The 16872-nt window shown below is 37.2% G+C and overlaps 1 protein-coding gene across 1 annotated transcript in view; it reads right to left on the bottom strand.

The window, feature by feature from the left end:
* ATP6V1E1 (ATPase H+ transporting V1 subunit E1) overlaps nt 1–16872 on the bottom strand; it is a 24549-nt gene extending 7677 nt beyond the window's left edge. Inside the window, exons 1-6 of the mRNA XM_079140270.1 lie at nt 16699–16872; nt 8836–8901; nt 5898–6007; nt 5248–5314; nt 904–993; nt 242–310 (exon numbers count right to left, since the gene is read on the bottom strand). Of these exons, the coding sequence (XP_078996396.1) occupies nt 242–310; nt 904–993; nt 5248–5314; nt 5898–6007; nt 8836–8901; nt 16699–16731 (435 nt within the window). The 5' untranslated portion in view covers nt 16732–16872. The remainder of the gene's footprint in view (nt 1–241; nt 311–903; nt 994–5247; nt 5315–5897; nt 6008–8835; nt 8902–16698) is intronic.

The raw sequence follows: 16872 nt of genomic DNA, 5'->3' as shown, positions 1-16872 counted from the left end.
AGGCGCAGCTTTTATTATTTGATTTTAGGATCATAGTACTGCAAAGTTCCCCAAAAGGGAAGAAGGTACCAGCATAGTTGGCAACTCAATCTTTTTAAAGAAACTAAAAGCTGAACTAAAATGAACACATACAATGTGGCAATATTCCTCTAATTCCCAAAACTGAGCTGGTATTAGAACATGTACTTCATCACAAAATTTTGACTTTTTAAAAAACTTTTTCTTCAGCTAAGTTCTTCACCTTTACTAGAGGAAAATCTTGTTTCCTGCAACGAACAAACATTCGGGGCTCCAACAACTGGTACAAACCCTGTAAGAAACAATCAGATACCATTAGAGGAAAACAAACTATAAAAGCAACAGCAAAATAATGTTTCTAAAGTTCTTTCATCAGGTAAGGGACAACATTTCCTGAGAAGACAGCACAGACAGTATGGGAGAACATGGAAAGAAAATCGCAATTATCACAAACCAGATAAAGAGACCTAGTGCTCTGGTGCTCAAATCCAAGTTCATATGCTAGTCTTATCGATTGGATAGGGGACAAATATTTTGTGATTAACAAGCAAAATAAGGATTCACCACATAGGACTAAGCAATTATATCTGAAGGAAATATTTCAGTGGTAAAAATCAAATAGAGCAAGTTTAAAGTTGAAAGCAGATTTGACCTTTTGAGTCAAATATGGTTTTGAATAAAACCTCATACAAGAATAGTAAGCCTGAAAGTCTTTTATCAATCAGACATTACTCCCTCCTATACAGCACACATTTTAGAAGATAAGGAGTAAAAGGAAAAATGCTAAGATGAGAACACAGGAAAAACAGAGCTGGTCTTTAAAGAGGTCCTATAAATTTTCTCAGAACTGTGGCTATAAATGGTAGACTTGGCCTGTAAGTATACCTGGAGGACCAGTCCATCCAGCAGCACTTGGTACCTGGTTGTATCTTTTACTACCTTGCTGAGTCTCTGTTTTGCTTCATTCAGTAAGTCCTACAAAGAATGACAAAGAAAAAAGTTATCTACACATCAAGGTTGTTAGCTCAGAACCATCCGTGAGGCTAGTAAATGCCCATCACCTCACATTTTTTGCTGGTTTTTTGTTTAACACACATTCCAAGACACATGATAAAGCAGATGTTGTGCTATATATGTTGAGGAAGCAGTAAACATCAAACTTATTCAGAGTTCATAGTTTAGCAAAGAATAGCTCAGGTAAACCTACTTAACTGATGGACATAAAAGATATGCAAAATACAGCTTTGAAAAGAAAGCTATAAGAGTCACACAAGATGACTGCTTTTTTCTTTTATTGTCATGTTAGGGATTGAATCCAGGGCCTTACACATGCTAGGCAGGTATCTACCACTGAACAAAACTCACAGCCCCCATTTTTTGTTAGGAAAAAACAAGATGTCTGGGTATAGATCAAAATACCAAAATTTATCTCTGATTCTTTATGCTATTTTGTATTTCCCCATTGGTCTACAGTGAATATTAATTTCTATAATAAAACAAAAATTAAAAAGAATCATTAGGAAACAAATCTCACATACATTGGAAGCTATGTATGGAGGTGCATGCTACTTGGGAGGTAGGGGCAGGAGGATGGCAAATTGGAGACTCGCCTGAACAACACACTAAGACCTTGTCTCAAAATGAAAAAGGGCTGAGGAATGTAGCTCAGTAGTAAAATTGAACCCCTGGGTTCAATCCCTAGTACCACACACAAAAAAGTATTGGAGTTACTCATTAAATCATAAGTATTTATTGGCTTATGGGTTTAAAGAGGAAAGAGGACTCAATTATTTTAAAAGGTACAAATAATGCCTCTGAATTCCATTGTTGGTTACCTAAATTGTTCTGGTATATTTAACTATAGCAAGTGTTCTTTATAACTTATTTTACTTAATGTAATCTTTGGAGAGTTACAGTTTTTTGATATTTTAAGGAGAAGAGATATGCACCCCTAGTGGCAAATCAAGTTTGGGGGAGATGGTGGAGAGCAGGGATCTTTGAACCAGCCCAAAACTATACCCCTATTAAGAACTGCTGACTGACACACACCCACAGTGAGCTCTTCCTCCACACATGGTTGCCCAGCTATAAGCATATTTTAATTTTTACCCAGGACTACCTCAGGAAGAAAGAATTATCACTGGAAGAAATGGGACTGGGAAAGGAAACTGACATTTCCTAAACAAGTACTAAATGCCAAGTTTTAGGCTACAGGATTTAAATGTGTCCACTCATTCAATCCTTTTTACCAAATATCTTAATTTTAACATACAGAAGTGGAAATTTGGGATCAGAAACAATAATTTAGGCAAATGAATATGACAGAGCTAAAATTTACACTCAAGTTTCACTAACTTAGCCCCAAGCTCTTCTACAACTACCTTCCATAAGCATGTACTACTATTATTATTACTATTATTTATTTTTTAATTTTTTTTTTGCAGTGCTGGGGATTGAACCCAGGGTTTTACACTTGCCAAGGCAAGCACTCTACCAACTGAGTTATCTCCCCAGCCCCCTAAGCATATACTATTATTTTAAGAGCAGCTTATAAATGAAGTCAATTAATTCAAGTTGCAAAAGGAATTTTAATTCCCTGGAAGGGAATCAACTAATGATTACTGTGATACTGGGGATCTAACCCAGGAGATTCTGCATGTTAGGCAAGTCCTCTACCACAGAAGTACATCTCCATAGGTCTCATTGAAGAGACCTATGTAGCTCAGTAGTAAAATTGAACCCCTAGGTTCAATCCCAACTTGTCCTTAAACTTGTGATTGCCCTGCCTCAGTTTTCCCAGAAGAGGGGATTGTATGAGTGTGCCATCACACCAAGCAACTAAAAGTCAACATTTTAGTGAAATGATAGGTTGCAACTGTCCTAGTAACATTCTACAGTTAACATCTCCCACAAAAGCTCTCTAGTCCTTTGATGTCTTAAAGGGATAAATTATTCTCATTAACAACAGTTTATTTTCCCACATTCCTAGAGTTTAAAAGCAGATAAACTACTCAAATTTGGGGTCACTTTCTATGATGAGAGTTAAATCAATAAGTCATCTTGATGTATCCTGAGTATCAGTCCTTTACATTTACATCTGACACACAGTCCATCTGAAGGTTTCCCATTCCTCAAAATATGTCCAAAAGTGAGCTCATTCTTTCTCCAAACAGAACATCTTGTCCTCCTGATTTTCCACTTTCAGTAATGGAACCACCATTCTCTTGGTTATTCAAGAGTGAAATTCAGAACTTAGTGCAGGACTTGAAAGAACAGGAAGTCAATCAGTGGTTGATGTCTAGCAAGTCTTCCTGTAATATGTGCCATGTCTCAGTGCCATCATGCTATTTTTTTTTTTTTCCTTAAACTGGGGATTAAACCCAGGAGCATTTTATTTTTTTTTAGTTTGCAATGGACCTTTATTTTACTTATCTATATGTGGTGCTGAGAATTGAACCCAGTGCTTTGCATGTGCTTGGCAAGCACTCTGCCACTGAGCCAGAACCCCAGTCCAAGAGTATTTTACCACTAAGTTACATCCCCATCCCTTTTTTTATTTTAAAACAGGGTCTTGCTAAGTTGCTTAGGGCCTCACTGAGTTGCTAAGGCTGGCCTCGAACTTGCAATTCCCCTGCCTCAGCCTCCAGAATCGCTGGTATTACAGTGCCACCATATCCAGAATGCCATGCTAATTTTGAGACTACACACCTTACAACGCTGGTTTGTATTTTCTTTAAGACAATAGTGTGTCTTCCATTTACTTAGGTTTTATAGTTAGTTTTATCACATTTCTTCATATAGATCTTACATTAGGCATGTTAATTTAATAATTTCGGCTGGGGTTGTGACTCAGTGGTAGAATACTTGCCTAGCATGTGTGAGGGATTGGGTTCGATTCTCAGCACCACATATAAATAAATGAATAAAATAAAGGCCCATCAACTACTAAAAAAGATTTTTTAAAAATAACAATTTCTATAGCTTTTATACAGGGATCTACTTTTTATTATTTTATTTTCTAACTGGTTATTGTTGGTACACATAAAATCTATTAATTTCTGCATATTCTTTTTATAGCCAGTCATCATTTCAGACTAATCATATCTATAAAAGTGATAATTCTATTTCTTCCTTCCAATATTTATATAACTATATTTTGTCCATCATATAACAGAGTTTGGGCCTCCACAGGAACAATGAATAATAGTGAAAAGAGCCAGCCTCTGTTTAATTCCTGAATATAATTCAAACACCTCTAGACTGTTGGGTGTGGTGGTGAATGCCTGTAATCCCAACAATTTGAGAGGCAGAGGTAGGAGGATTGCAAGTTCAAGGCCAGTCTCAGCAACATAGTGAGGTCCTTAGTAACTTAACAAGATTCTGTCTCAAAACAAAAAATAAAAAGGGCTGAAGATGTGACTCAGGGGTTAAGTGCCCCTAGTTCAATCCCTGGTACCAAAAACAAAACAAAACAAAACACAAACCTCTAGACCCTCTCAATAAGTAATATGTTTCTACAAGTTTCTGCCCTCTTCCTTGAATAACTACAAAACTTCCCCAATGGTGTTCTTGTTTCTAACCTTTTCCCTATTAAATTTAGCCTACACAATATTATGATCCTATTTGTGATACTGTCCACAAAATACAATAAAACCTCCAATGGGTTTTTACTGAAAACAGGGACCACACTCTTGGTCTTGTATTCACAGCTCTATATTCGATCCATCCTCCCTTCTGAGCCTTACATACTGTGTACAGACCACCCATTGTTGTTCTATGATCCAATAGAGTCTCTGTTAGATTAGAAGGTCACTGAAGTCAGGGCTTGTCTCTCATTCTTGTTTGTATTTATCATTAATACCTCATATAATGATTTGCTGAACAACTGTATTCTCTTTAAAAATCATTTATCGACTCCTTAATGTTAACTATGATTCTCCAGAATGAGCAAATGAATAAACATTTTATATATACACATATATATTTTTTTTACAGTTCTGGGATTGAACCCAGGGTGCTACACATGCGAGGCAACTGCTCTGCGAATGAACTACATCCCCACCCATTTTTTAATCTGATTTTGAGATAAGGTCTTGATAAATTGCCCATACTGGTCTTAAACATAAGACCTCCTGCCTTAGCCTCTCTAGTAGCTACAATTATAAGTGTGTACCATCACACTTTGGCTAACATTTATAATTTTATAAGTAATAGGGGCTAATTACTCACAGTGATAAGGTCATCTCTTGCTCTGAGGACTTTGAGCCTTGCTTGATTCATCAAATTGGACATCTGACTGCAAAAAGTATAGGAAAACAGTGTAAGAGCAGCATAAAAAACAAAACTGAGAAGAAATACACAATTTTCTGTTATGTACAATGAAAATTTGATAAAGCAAGTATTTTTCTTTTTAATGACCAAATATAATCTTACTGAGATATATTTAACCAATATATTTATTGGTTTCTACCAACTTACTTTTAAAGGTTAGGATTAGATTTCAAAGATTAGATTTAATGAATGACTACCAAGTGACACTTTCACATCAGTTATTGAAATTTAATTTTTCAATAATCCTGTAAGGTTATCATCTTCACAAATGAGAAAGAAGTTAAACAACTTGCCCAAGGTCAGGTAAGTAGCAGGAGGTCGAGTTAAAAACTCAACTACAGAACACCTGCTCTGCCCTCTTGTCTCATTTGACTTTTTTTTTTTTTTTTTTTTGAGCAGGGGGAGGGGAGGTTACTTAGGATTGGACCCTTGGACTCAGGACTTCCTTCATGCTAAGCAAACACTCCACCAGTGAGCAACACACTTAACCCCATGTTTCACTGACCTGAGAATTCTTTAGCTTAATACTAGGGCCAGGATCTACTTACATTTTCTTCTGCTGCTCAATCTGTTTTTCTTTCTTCTCATAGTATTCCATAATCTTCAGTCTTTGGGTTTGCACAAGACGGCCTTTCTCAATGTTGAACTCTTCTTCTGCCTACGGGAGAATTAATTACCATTCATCATTACATCAGATTTTGGCAAACAGTTGTATTTTAGGCAGCTGGTAACTAGGGATACTTGCTTATGATTACTTATTCCATATCTAAAACAAGATTTATTGTGATGCTCAGTTGCAAAGATTACTTCTAATTTATTCAAAAGGAAAGAACAGTGATTTTTATTATAAATGATGAATAATAAAACTAAAAATGTGATCAAGGAAAACTGTATCCAGCCACAAAGTTACAAAAGATAATCAAACACAAGCTTCTGTTCATGAAAAAAAAATTTACATGCTCTTCACTTAATTCACTTTCTTACTAGAGCTAATAAAGAAACAGAATTTGGTTTATAGGTTACTGCCTATAAAATTTAATCAAGTAACAGTCTCAGTGTCCTCTGTTGTAAAATGAAAAAACAAAAAGTATTTTTTCTTCATGAGTTGAATATGTAAATGTAATACAAGCTCTTAAAATTATACAAACAAGGGTTATTGGTTTCATTAGTGCAAATTATTGAGCAGTTATTTTTTAAAATGTTATCCTTCTGTGTGTGTAGTTCAGTGATAGAACATTTGCTTAGCATATGCAAGGCCCTGGTTTGATCCCTGCACAGTCCAAAACAAACTAACAAAAACAGCTATCTTAACAGTACATGAGTTGTCTATGATTTTCAAGCAATATGAAATTATGATTTTGGAAAAGTTAGCAAAAGTTGTTGATTCAGATATTCAAGATTTGGCACAGGTAATTGAACTTGTATGTTCTAAAATAAATTTTTGTTGTTTATTTTAGTATTGGGGATTGAACCCAAGGGTGCTTAACCATGGAGCCACCATCTTAGCCCCCCCCAACACCTTTTTTTAAATATTTTGTTCTAGTTGTAGATGGACACAATAAATTTTATTTTTATGTGGTGCTGAGGATCGAATCCAGGGCAAGTGCTCTACCACTGAACCACAACCCCAGCCCCTAGCCATTTTTATTTTATTTATTTTTTTAAATTTTGAGACAGAGTCTCAAAATTGCTAAGGCTGGTCTTGAACTTGCCATTCTTCTGCCTCAGTCTTCTGAGTTGCTAGGAGTACAGGCATGTGCCACCATGCCCAGCCCTAAATGTTTTTATAACTTGTTTCTATACCCTACATGGGAAATAAATACAGATGATGACGTTATAGGGTAAGACTACTTTTTCAAGTTTTTTTTAAAAATTTTTGTGGTATTAGGGATTAAACCCAGTAGTGCTGTATCACTAAGTTATATCCCCAGATCTTTTCATTTTTTTTTTTTTCAGATAGTTCTTACTAAGTTGCCTAGGCTGGCCTTGAACTTTTTATTCTCTTGCCTCAGCATTCCAAGCAGTTGGGATTACATGTGTGTCCCATCATGTCTGGCAGGATAAGATTACTTTATATACAGTTACCAAAATAACAAAATAATAGCTGAAATAAAGGGGTTTTTTTTTTTGTTTGTTTTGTTTTTTTTTTTACCAGGGATTGAACCCAGGGAAGCTTACCTACTGAGTCATATTCCCAGCTCTTTTTTGTATTTTATTGAGAGACAGGGCCTCCCCAAGTTGCTAAAGATGGCTTTGAACTCACAATCTTCTTCCCTCAGCCTCCTGAGCCGCTGGCATTACAGGCAAGTGCTACCACACCCAGCTGAAATAAAACTTTCATACTTGGTCCAGAGAAAACTAAAGGAACTAGTCATACAGGAAACTGCACTCTTTTGCCAGGTGTGGTGGCACATGCCTGTAATACTACCAGCAATTCAGGAGACAGAAGCATGTTTGGAGGATGCATATTGAGCAACTCAATGAGACCCTGTCTCAAAATAAAAAATAAAATGCACTAGGGGGTACAACTCAGTGGGTTAAATTCCCAGTACCCTCTGTTGAAAGAAACTGCAACGTTTCTATGACTACCAAAATAATATCAAACAGTCTATCAATTGTTATATATTAGTGGGAGTTAAAAATAATCTTTTTTCCCTAAGTGATAATTCAAAGTTTCAGAGAATTTCAGTTCTATTCCAGGTACATATAATTTTAGAGTAACTAACGAATGTAACTATAGTAGATTTAAAAGATCAATAAAAATAAAATACTAGAAAATATGTTTTGATCATATTTAAAAGTTTTTAAATGCCTATTATGATTATATCCAAGGAAAATAAAAACTTGATATACTGTTAAGGAATATAAGGTGATATAAACAATGTGTGACTGAAATTTTTTTTTTAAACAGGGTCTTGGTCTTGCTATATCGGGCTCAAGTGATCCTCCTGCCTCAGCTTCCCAAGTATCTGTAACTACAGACATATTTCATTTTGCCTGCACTCATCACCTAAGAATTTTAGATGCTAAATGTCACCTTTGTAATGTACAATGGCTTTCATTTTAACCTTAAATACTTACAGACTTTATTGCAATTACAAATTATGGACTCCTTAAGAAAATTAACGCAGGTATTAATTCTCTACCCCATGATAAAATTTAAACACTTAATTAGCAATCAGAATAATTAGAAAATTTATTTTTTAACATTAAAGATACAGGCATTTTTTTTTTTTTTTTTTTTTTTAGTTGTAGATGGACAAAATACCTCTATTTATTTATTTTTATGTGGTGCTGAAGCTCGAACCCAGTGCCTCACACATGCTAGGCAAGCACTCCATCCCTGAGCCACCACCCCACCTAGAAACACAGATTCTTACTAGTCCTTTGCAATTTGGTGTTAAACAATTTTATTATATTATTGCTTAGCAAAGCAAAACAGTATGAAACTTTGGTGATTTCTTAAAACTAGAAAATGGATCTTACCTTTGCATCTATTTCTTCTGCTTTCTCATTGGCTTCTTGTTCAATGAAAGCCATCATGTGCTTTATCTATAAAGAAAAATAATATTTTTAAATTTGACATGAAAAGAAAATATATCTTCTCTGATTCATTCAATAACCATTTATTGAGTACATGGATAAATGAAACAGTTTTTGCACTTAGGAAAGCTTATAATCTGGAGAGTGTGTGTGTGTGTGTGTGTTTTAACAGACTGCATTTTGATTCACTGTACACAAATGGGGTATAACAATTTTCATTTCTATGGTTGTACACAACGTAGATTCACACCATTCGTGTAATCATACATGTACATAGGGTAATAATGTCTGTCTCAGTTCACTATCTTTCCTTCCCCTAACTCCTACAATCTGGAATTTGTTTTAGCAAATGAACAAGGTGCAGTATTCAATAACACAGGTATGTTGGACTTAATCCTACTGTCAAGGAACCTGGAATACTTGAGAGGACTCTTCTACTTCATGGCCCTTCAGCCAGCACCCTCTCTTTCTTTTCCCCATCAAAGAGCCACCTAAATTCAAGGGCTGGGAGTATAGTCCAGTACTAGAGTGCTTGCCTAGCCTGGGTTTGATCCCAAGTACCACAAAGATTAAAACAGTTATCTACATTTGCTGTCAAGTTTCTTACCTTCAACTCTCAACACACTCCAATCTGACTTCTGTCCCCTCTGTTCCACTGAGTGGACTCATAAAATGATCAACAACCTCCTTGCCCTTAAATCTTAGAATTCTCTTCCTTCATTTTTCAGCACCATTTGATGTAATGACCAACACTCCTTCTTTTTATATATATATATATATATTTTTTTTTTTTTTTTTAGTTGTTGATGGACCTTTATTTTATTTATTTATACGTGGTGCTGAAAATCAAACCCAGCACCTCACACATGCTAGGCAAGTGCCCTACCACAACCCTAGTCCCCAAGGTTCCTTCTTGAGCAATCTCTTCCCTTTGTTTCCATGACTTCCTCCTTTTTCTCCTTGTCTCTTTTGGGACACCCCCTTCTTCCTATGACTCCTAGAGAGCTCTTTTGGGATAGCTTACATAACCTAAATTCTACACATTTGCTATTAACTACTGGTCACTCCCCTTCCAACCTTCCACCTGGATCTCCATTTCAGGCACAAGCACTAACAATAGACTGATCTTCCTTCCACCTCAGTCCTCATATCCAGTCAATCATGAAGTTCTATGAATTCTTTTTTTAAGAGTTTCTAAATTTGCACATCTCTCTCAGTATTTAGAGCCACCACCCTAGTCCTAGCCATTATCTCACAGCTGAACTATTACAATAGCTTCCAAATGTCTCCCAAATGCCTCTAGTCCTATTACCACTCTATCCTACTGTACATTGCAACCAGAGATCCTTTCAAAATACCTAGCTTCTCATGCATCACTCCACTCTCCCTACCACAGAATGCAAAGATTTTAGGAGGTACAGGACCTGATCTGATCACTGCTTACCTCTCAAGCATCACATGAACAAACCATGCACTACTCACCACTTTTCAGATTAGTTCCTGTCACACTAAGCTTATTTCAGGTCCTTAAGTTTACAATTGTCTGTCTTACCTCCAAGATTCCAAACGTGCTCCACCTTCCACTTGAAACACTTTTCCTTCCCCTCTTTGCCTTGATACATCTCAAGTCTCAGCTAGCTTAATTGCCACTTCCTTTGGAAAATCTTTTCTGAACCTCTCACTCCTGTGTACCTGGGACACGCTGTTCAACTTCTACCACAGCACATAACATGAAGTCACAATTGCTGCTTACATGTCCCCATCCTCAACTAAATTATAAGGCTAGGGACCTGTTACATGGTTTTGGATCACTATCACTAAAATATTTTACATGGAGTTTGGGGTAACTCACAATGTATTGACTTTAGTGTCAGATGTAAAATATTCAAGTAAAATTCCAACCAATATAGCTAATCAAAAATTCACTGGTAGTGGAATGGTAGTTTCATTTCACAGTGACTGTACCTAAAAGAATTTTAAAAAAATAAAAAAATAGCTGGGCTCAGTAGTACATGCCTGTAATCCCAGCACCCTGGGAGGCTAAGGCAAGAGGATTGAAGAGTTCAAAGTCAGTCTCAGCAAAAAGCAAAGCACTAAGCAACTCAGTGAGACCCTGTCTCTAAATAAAATACAAAAAAGGGCTAGCGGTGTGGCTCAGTGGTTGAGTGTCCCCAAGTTCAATCCCTAAAAAAAAGCTAAAAACTTATGTGGAATCTCCATGTTACTAATTAATTTATTTCTTCCACTGAAAGGTTAAATTTGAATACAGGGATCCTGTCTGTCATTTATACCCCCAGAAGATGGAATAATCACCACAGCAGGTGTTCAACAAACGTGTGTAGATGAATGAGAATCTACTGTGAGTTTCAAGTCTTCTGAGGATTACAGGGTAATTTCCTAGGTACTTTTTAGGGTTTAACATTCTGGAAACAATTCCCACAGCAGCTTCTCAATGTGACACAAAGATATCATAAATCTAAGGTACATCTAGGTATATAAAAATAAATTTTGTTTCACAATAATATGGTTGTACTTTACATTAACAAACACTTAAAAATGGTTAAGATGGCAAATTTTGTTACGTGTTTTTTATTCTTTTGATACTGGGGATTGAAGCCAGGGGTGCTCTACCACTCAGCTAAATCTCTAGCCCTTTTAAGTTTTTACTTTAATACAGAGTCTCCTTAAGTTGCTTAGGGCTTCACTAAGTTGCTGAGGCTGGTTTTGAACTCACAATCCTCTTGTCTCAGTTTCCCAAACTGCTGGGATTATAGGCATGTGCCACCATGCCCAGCCTATATGTTTTCTAACCACAATGTTTTTTCAAAAAGTGAGTTGAGAATACATCAAAGTCTTAAAGAAAACAGTATGGTTTTAGAAGAGACAGCTTGAGCTGGGGCTAGGACTCAGTGGTAGAGGACTTATCTAGCATGCATGAGGTCCTGGGTTCCACCCCCAGCACCCCCTTCCCCGGCCACCCAGCCAAAAAAAAAGAGAGCAAGAGGAAAAGGAAAGGAAAGGGAAATGACAAAGGAAAAAGGAAAAGGGAAAGGAAAGGAAAAGGTATCCAGGACACATTTATTCCCAACCCTTTTTATTTTGGGATGGAGTGTAAACTGCCCAGCTGGCCTTGAACCTATGATCCTCCTGCCTAAATCTCCCAAGTAGCTAGGATTACAGTTGTTATGTCACCACCTGGAACCAGTGAACCACTCTATTTTTTTTTTTTAATAACTTTATTTTTTCTTCTTTTTTAATGTACTGAGGACTGAATAAGTTCTCTACAACTGAGCCATAACCTCAGCCCCCACACTATTCTTTATTTTTTTAGATGTTGACAGACCTTTATTTTATTCATTTATTTATATGCAGTGCTGAGAATTGAACATGCGAGACAAGTGCTCTTCTACTGAGCCACAACCCCAGTCCCCCACTCTATTCTTGAGGAGCCAAAATGTGATGATCAAAACAGATAATACAATACTTACTGTTGGATTAAACACTAATTAGTGCCTAGGAAAGCTTGCAGTAAGATATAAAGGACTAAAAAAATCTGATAATGTGGCTGGGGATATGGCTCAGTGGTAGAGCACTTGTCTAGCATATGCAAGGCCCTGGGTTCAATTCCCAGCATAGCAATAAAAAAAAAAAAAAAAAAAAAAAAAAAAAGTGATAAGTGAATGGGAGAGAGAAGCTGACCACTTCCCTTTATCTACAATCTTTAGGTAAGACTCAAAGCACAGTGACCTTGGTTGTAAAGTAAACGAAGGTATTCATAACACATCTAAGGAAATCCACCTGTGCAATGGGCGTGTAATCTATCCCATATTTATACGTCCTGTTTACAGATATAGTATGGTTCTCCCACTGTATCTCAGCCTGCCACCACCAAGGAGTGTGTGAATAATGTCCAAAATCCCTCTGCTGAGTCCTCCAAGTTCTTTTTCGGGGCTCAGAAAGCAATAAACTAGGGCTTTTGCACCCCTGTAGCTGAACACAGAGTCATTCTAGAGAAGAAGCCAAAACATGATAATGACATTCAATTTCATAAATAATACAATCTCACACTTTCAACTATTTGGGGTAACTAACCATGAGCGACATGTACAGAAAAATCACTATGCTTAAAGATTAGCCTCCACACATTTAGGAGGTATGTATGATCACGATGAGGAATGGTGTCTCCCTAAGTTCTATTTGAAGCCTCACTGAAATTATTTTGTCTGCAATTTCTTTTTTTTTTTTAATTTATTTTTATTGTAAACAAATGGGATACATGTTGTTTCTATTTGTACATGAAGTAAAGGCATACCATTTGTGTAATCATACATCTACACAGGGTAATGGTGTTTAATTCATTATTTTTTCCTTCCCCCTGCAATTTCTAAAGTAGTTTAATAGGGCTAGGAAATGTAACCCAGGACCTACCATGCAAGAGGTCCTACATTCCATCCACAGTCTGGGGTAGTGGGGTAGAAATAATCTAAACACAGTAATCAAAACTGATGTTTATAAATGCTACAAGATGCGGTTGAACTCTAAAGGTGAATTCTGATTCAAATCTGAATTATCTGCTTTCACTATTCATGCTGGACCCTCAGGTACCAGATTTGACTTGTTCAGCCTAGTCTAGAGCAATAGGCACTCATTTTAACCCAAGCCTATTTACAGTCAACCAAGGGTTCCAAGAATCAATCCCTTAAGGACATTTAACTCCTCCCCTAAGGCAGAAAAACCTGACCTCTAAAAATTATTTTTTTTCTTTCTAACCCAGTTATTAAAGGATTTGAGTCAGGTTCCTTTGAAAATTTGATAAAATAAATAACTACTCTTCAGATTAAAAAAAGCAAGCAAATACACACAAATAAATTAACATGATAGAGAAGCAGTCAAGGAATTCAGGATTTATTCAGCACCTACAATGTACTTGGCACTTGGCCTATACACTGCTGACAATACTGTGAATAAAACACATTGCCCTGGGGCCAAGGATGTAGTTCAGTGGCACAGCACTTGCCTAGCATACACTGGAATATTTTTTCTTTCTTTTTCTTTCTTTCTTTTTTTTTTTTTTTCAGTACTAGGGATTGAACCCAGTGGTGCTCTACTACCACTGAGCTACATCCCCAGCCCTTTTTTATTTTTTAATTTTGAGATGGGGTCTTGCCAAGTTGTAGAAACTGGCCTTGAAACTTGCAATCCTCCTATCTCCTGAGTAGATGGACTCACAGGTGTGTGCTATCAAGCCCATCTAAGGTCCTGAATTTGATTGCCAGCACCACAAAAATAAAAACAAACAAACAAAACAAAAACACTGGAAATTACAAGTAGTGTAGTGGGGGGGGGAGAAAAAAATGATTTTAATCTACAGGTCAAGGAAATACACTGCCTTACTTTTGCACAATACCTTTCCTGTAGAAGCCTCAGTCTTCTATATACTACAAGGTACAAAGATGATGGAACAAGGGAATTAATATTGTGTCTACTAACAGCATGTGGTAGGCATTTGTACTTCTCCACTGCATCAAGTTTCTCCTATATTCAAAATCAAAAGTAGTGATAAATGTTCAAAAAACTTCATTTTCTACAAAAATATTGTAGAATTTCTCTACAGATGCTATTTTTGTCATTCCTATTTCACTTTTGTGATCAGCACAGGAAAAAGGAAGGAAGAAAAGAAGAAAGGAGGGCTGGGGTTATGGCTCAGAGGTAGAGTGCTTGCCTCGCATGCATGAGGCACTGGGTTTGATTCTCAGCACCACATATAAATAAATGAATAAAGGTCTATCAACATCTAAAAAAAAAGAAAAAGGAAAAGAAGAAAGGAAGGAAGAAATGAAGAAATACCTCATTCTTCTTAGGGAATATTAGGCTAAGAATAAAATGAGCGAGGCATGTTGGTGCATGCCTGTAATTCCAACAGATCCAGAGGCTGAGGCAGGAGGATCACAAGTTCAAAGACGGCCTCAGCAACTTATCAAGGCCCTAAGCAACTGAGCCAGACCCTGCTCCTAAATAAAATATAAAAAAGGGTTGGGGATGTGGCTTAGTGGTTAAACACCTCTGGGCTCAATCCCCAGTACCAAAAAAAAAAAAAAAAAAAAAAAAAATTAAATGAAAAGAATTCCTTTTATTTTTTGATTCATTGTACACAAATGATTCAACTTTTTTGATTCATTGTACACAAAAAAATACAACTTTTTATTTCTATGGTTGTATACACAATGTAGATTCACACCATTCATATAATCATACACATACACAGGGTAATACTGTCTGTTTCATTCTACAATCTTTCCTTCCCCCACCCCCTCCGGCCCAAGAATTACTTTTAAATAAGGAAATGGAAACATCAAAGGAAAAAACATTGTATTGCTCATCTAAAACGATTCATAAACCACTGAGTGTGCTTTAGTCAGAGAATTTTCCTAGTACTTGGAGAAAAAAGTAGGCTTAGTTTTCCATACAGATATTAAATCGCAGCCTTAAATTTCCTTCTCTGAAAAACCTACTGGCAACACAATTACTAAATGCTAGGACCCTGGTTTCAGGATATCAATTAGCAAGACCATTCCCTTATTATAGACACCACTATACTCCCCAAGGAGGCTTTTGGTTATAACATTCCTTTCTATTTTACTTTTACTTATTTTGACAGAGTCTGGGGGTCTACGCTGGCCTTGAGCTACTAGGCTCAAATGGTCCTCCTGCCCCAGCCTCCTAGACCAGGTATCTTAAAATATTTCTAATGCCTACAATTTTAAGGTATGGTTCATTTTAAAAAGCTAAATAAGTTTCCCAAGACTGATTATATTCACTTTCAAAAGTGATATAAATTCATGGGCTGGGGTTGTGGCTCAGTGGTACAGCTCTTGCCTAGCACATGTGAGGCACTGGGTTTGATCCTCGGCACCACGTAAAAATAAGTAAAAGGTATTGTGTTCATCTACAACTAAAAAAATTTTTTAAAAAGATATAAGTTCAAAACTTGCATAACAATTTTTTCCATAAACCCCGACTCAGCGACCTGGACCAACATTGTTAGGTGCTGGGGCTCATAAATTTAAGAGAATGATCCCGGCGTGGGGGCGTACGCTAATTCCCAGCGATGTGGGAAGTTGAAGAAGGAGGGCCACAAGTTTGAGGCTATCCTTGGAAACTTGGCGAGGCTGTCTCAAAATAAATAAAAAGGTCTGGGGATGCAGCTCAATGGATAAGACCCCGTGATCAAGAAAGAAAAAAAAAAAAGTCTAAGAAAACAAGATTTTTGCACTTGACAAAAGTGAATACACAAACTAGATCGGTTACGACAGAAGACATTCCTTCAAAATGAAAATTCACAGTGCATAAAGTGAATGACCTCAAAACAACATTGAAAGCGGCCTTCCCCCAACACCGTTTCTTTCCTATCATATACCGTGACTCCTTCCCTTGGGGTTAAAACTCAAGTGAAAGGCTGTTTTCAATCTTTGCAAAGATTTCTGTCCAATTACTTAACTGAGTACCTTGAGTACACTGAGTACCCTGGGAAAATAGGGACAGCCAAAGTGGGTGAGCAGAGCAAGGCGTTCCAGGAGGAGCGCAGGCAAGTAGGCAGCTCGTAAGGCCCAAGCAGAAATCATACGCTCTATGAAGCAAATTTCCCAGTAAGCAAATCTCTCCCGGACAGAACAGCAGGACTGGTGGTAAGGGACCCTCCCTGCAGCATTCGACGTGCCTAAGGCCCAATCCTTTTTCCAGGCGTACTCCACCCACCTCCCCCAGGAGGGCACCTCAGCTTCGCGACATCCAACCCTAACCCCTCACCTGCTTCTGCACGTCAGCATCGCTGAGAGCCATGGTGAAAGCGATGCTAGGCCGGTGGGCAACTGGCTCGAGTTCAGTTACGAAAAAGGGTGGTGAAAGAACACGGCGAACAAAACCAGAGCAGCTTCTGACTTCCTTTATTTTATAACCCCGTCTTCCGCTTCCTGCCAGGTG

This window comes from Sciurus vulgaris (genome assembly GCF_902686455.1).
Source record: "Sciurus vulgaris genome assembly, chromosome: 5".
Lineage (NCBI taxonomy): Eukaryota > Metazoa > Chordata > Mammalia > Rodentia > Sciuridae > Sciurus > Sciurus vulgaris.
The sequence above is the reverse complement of the archived record's forward strand: the minus strand, read 5'-3'. Positions and strand labels throughout refer to the sequence as shown.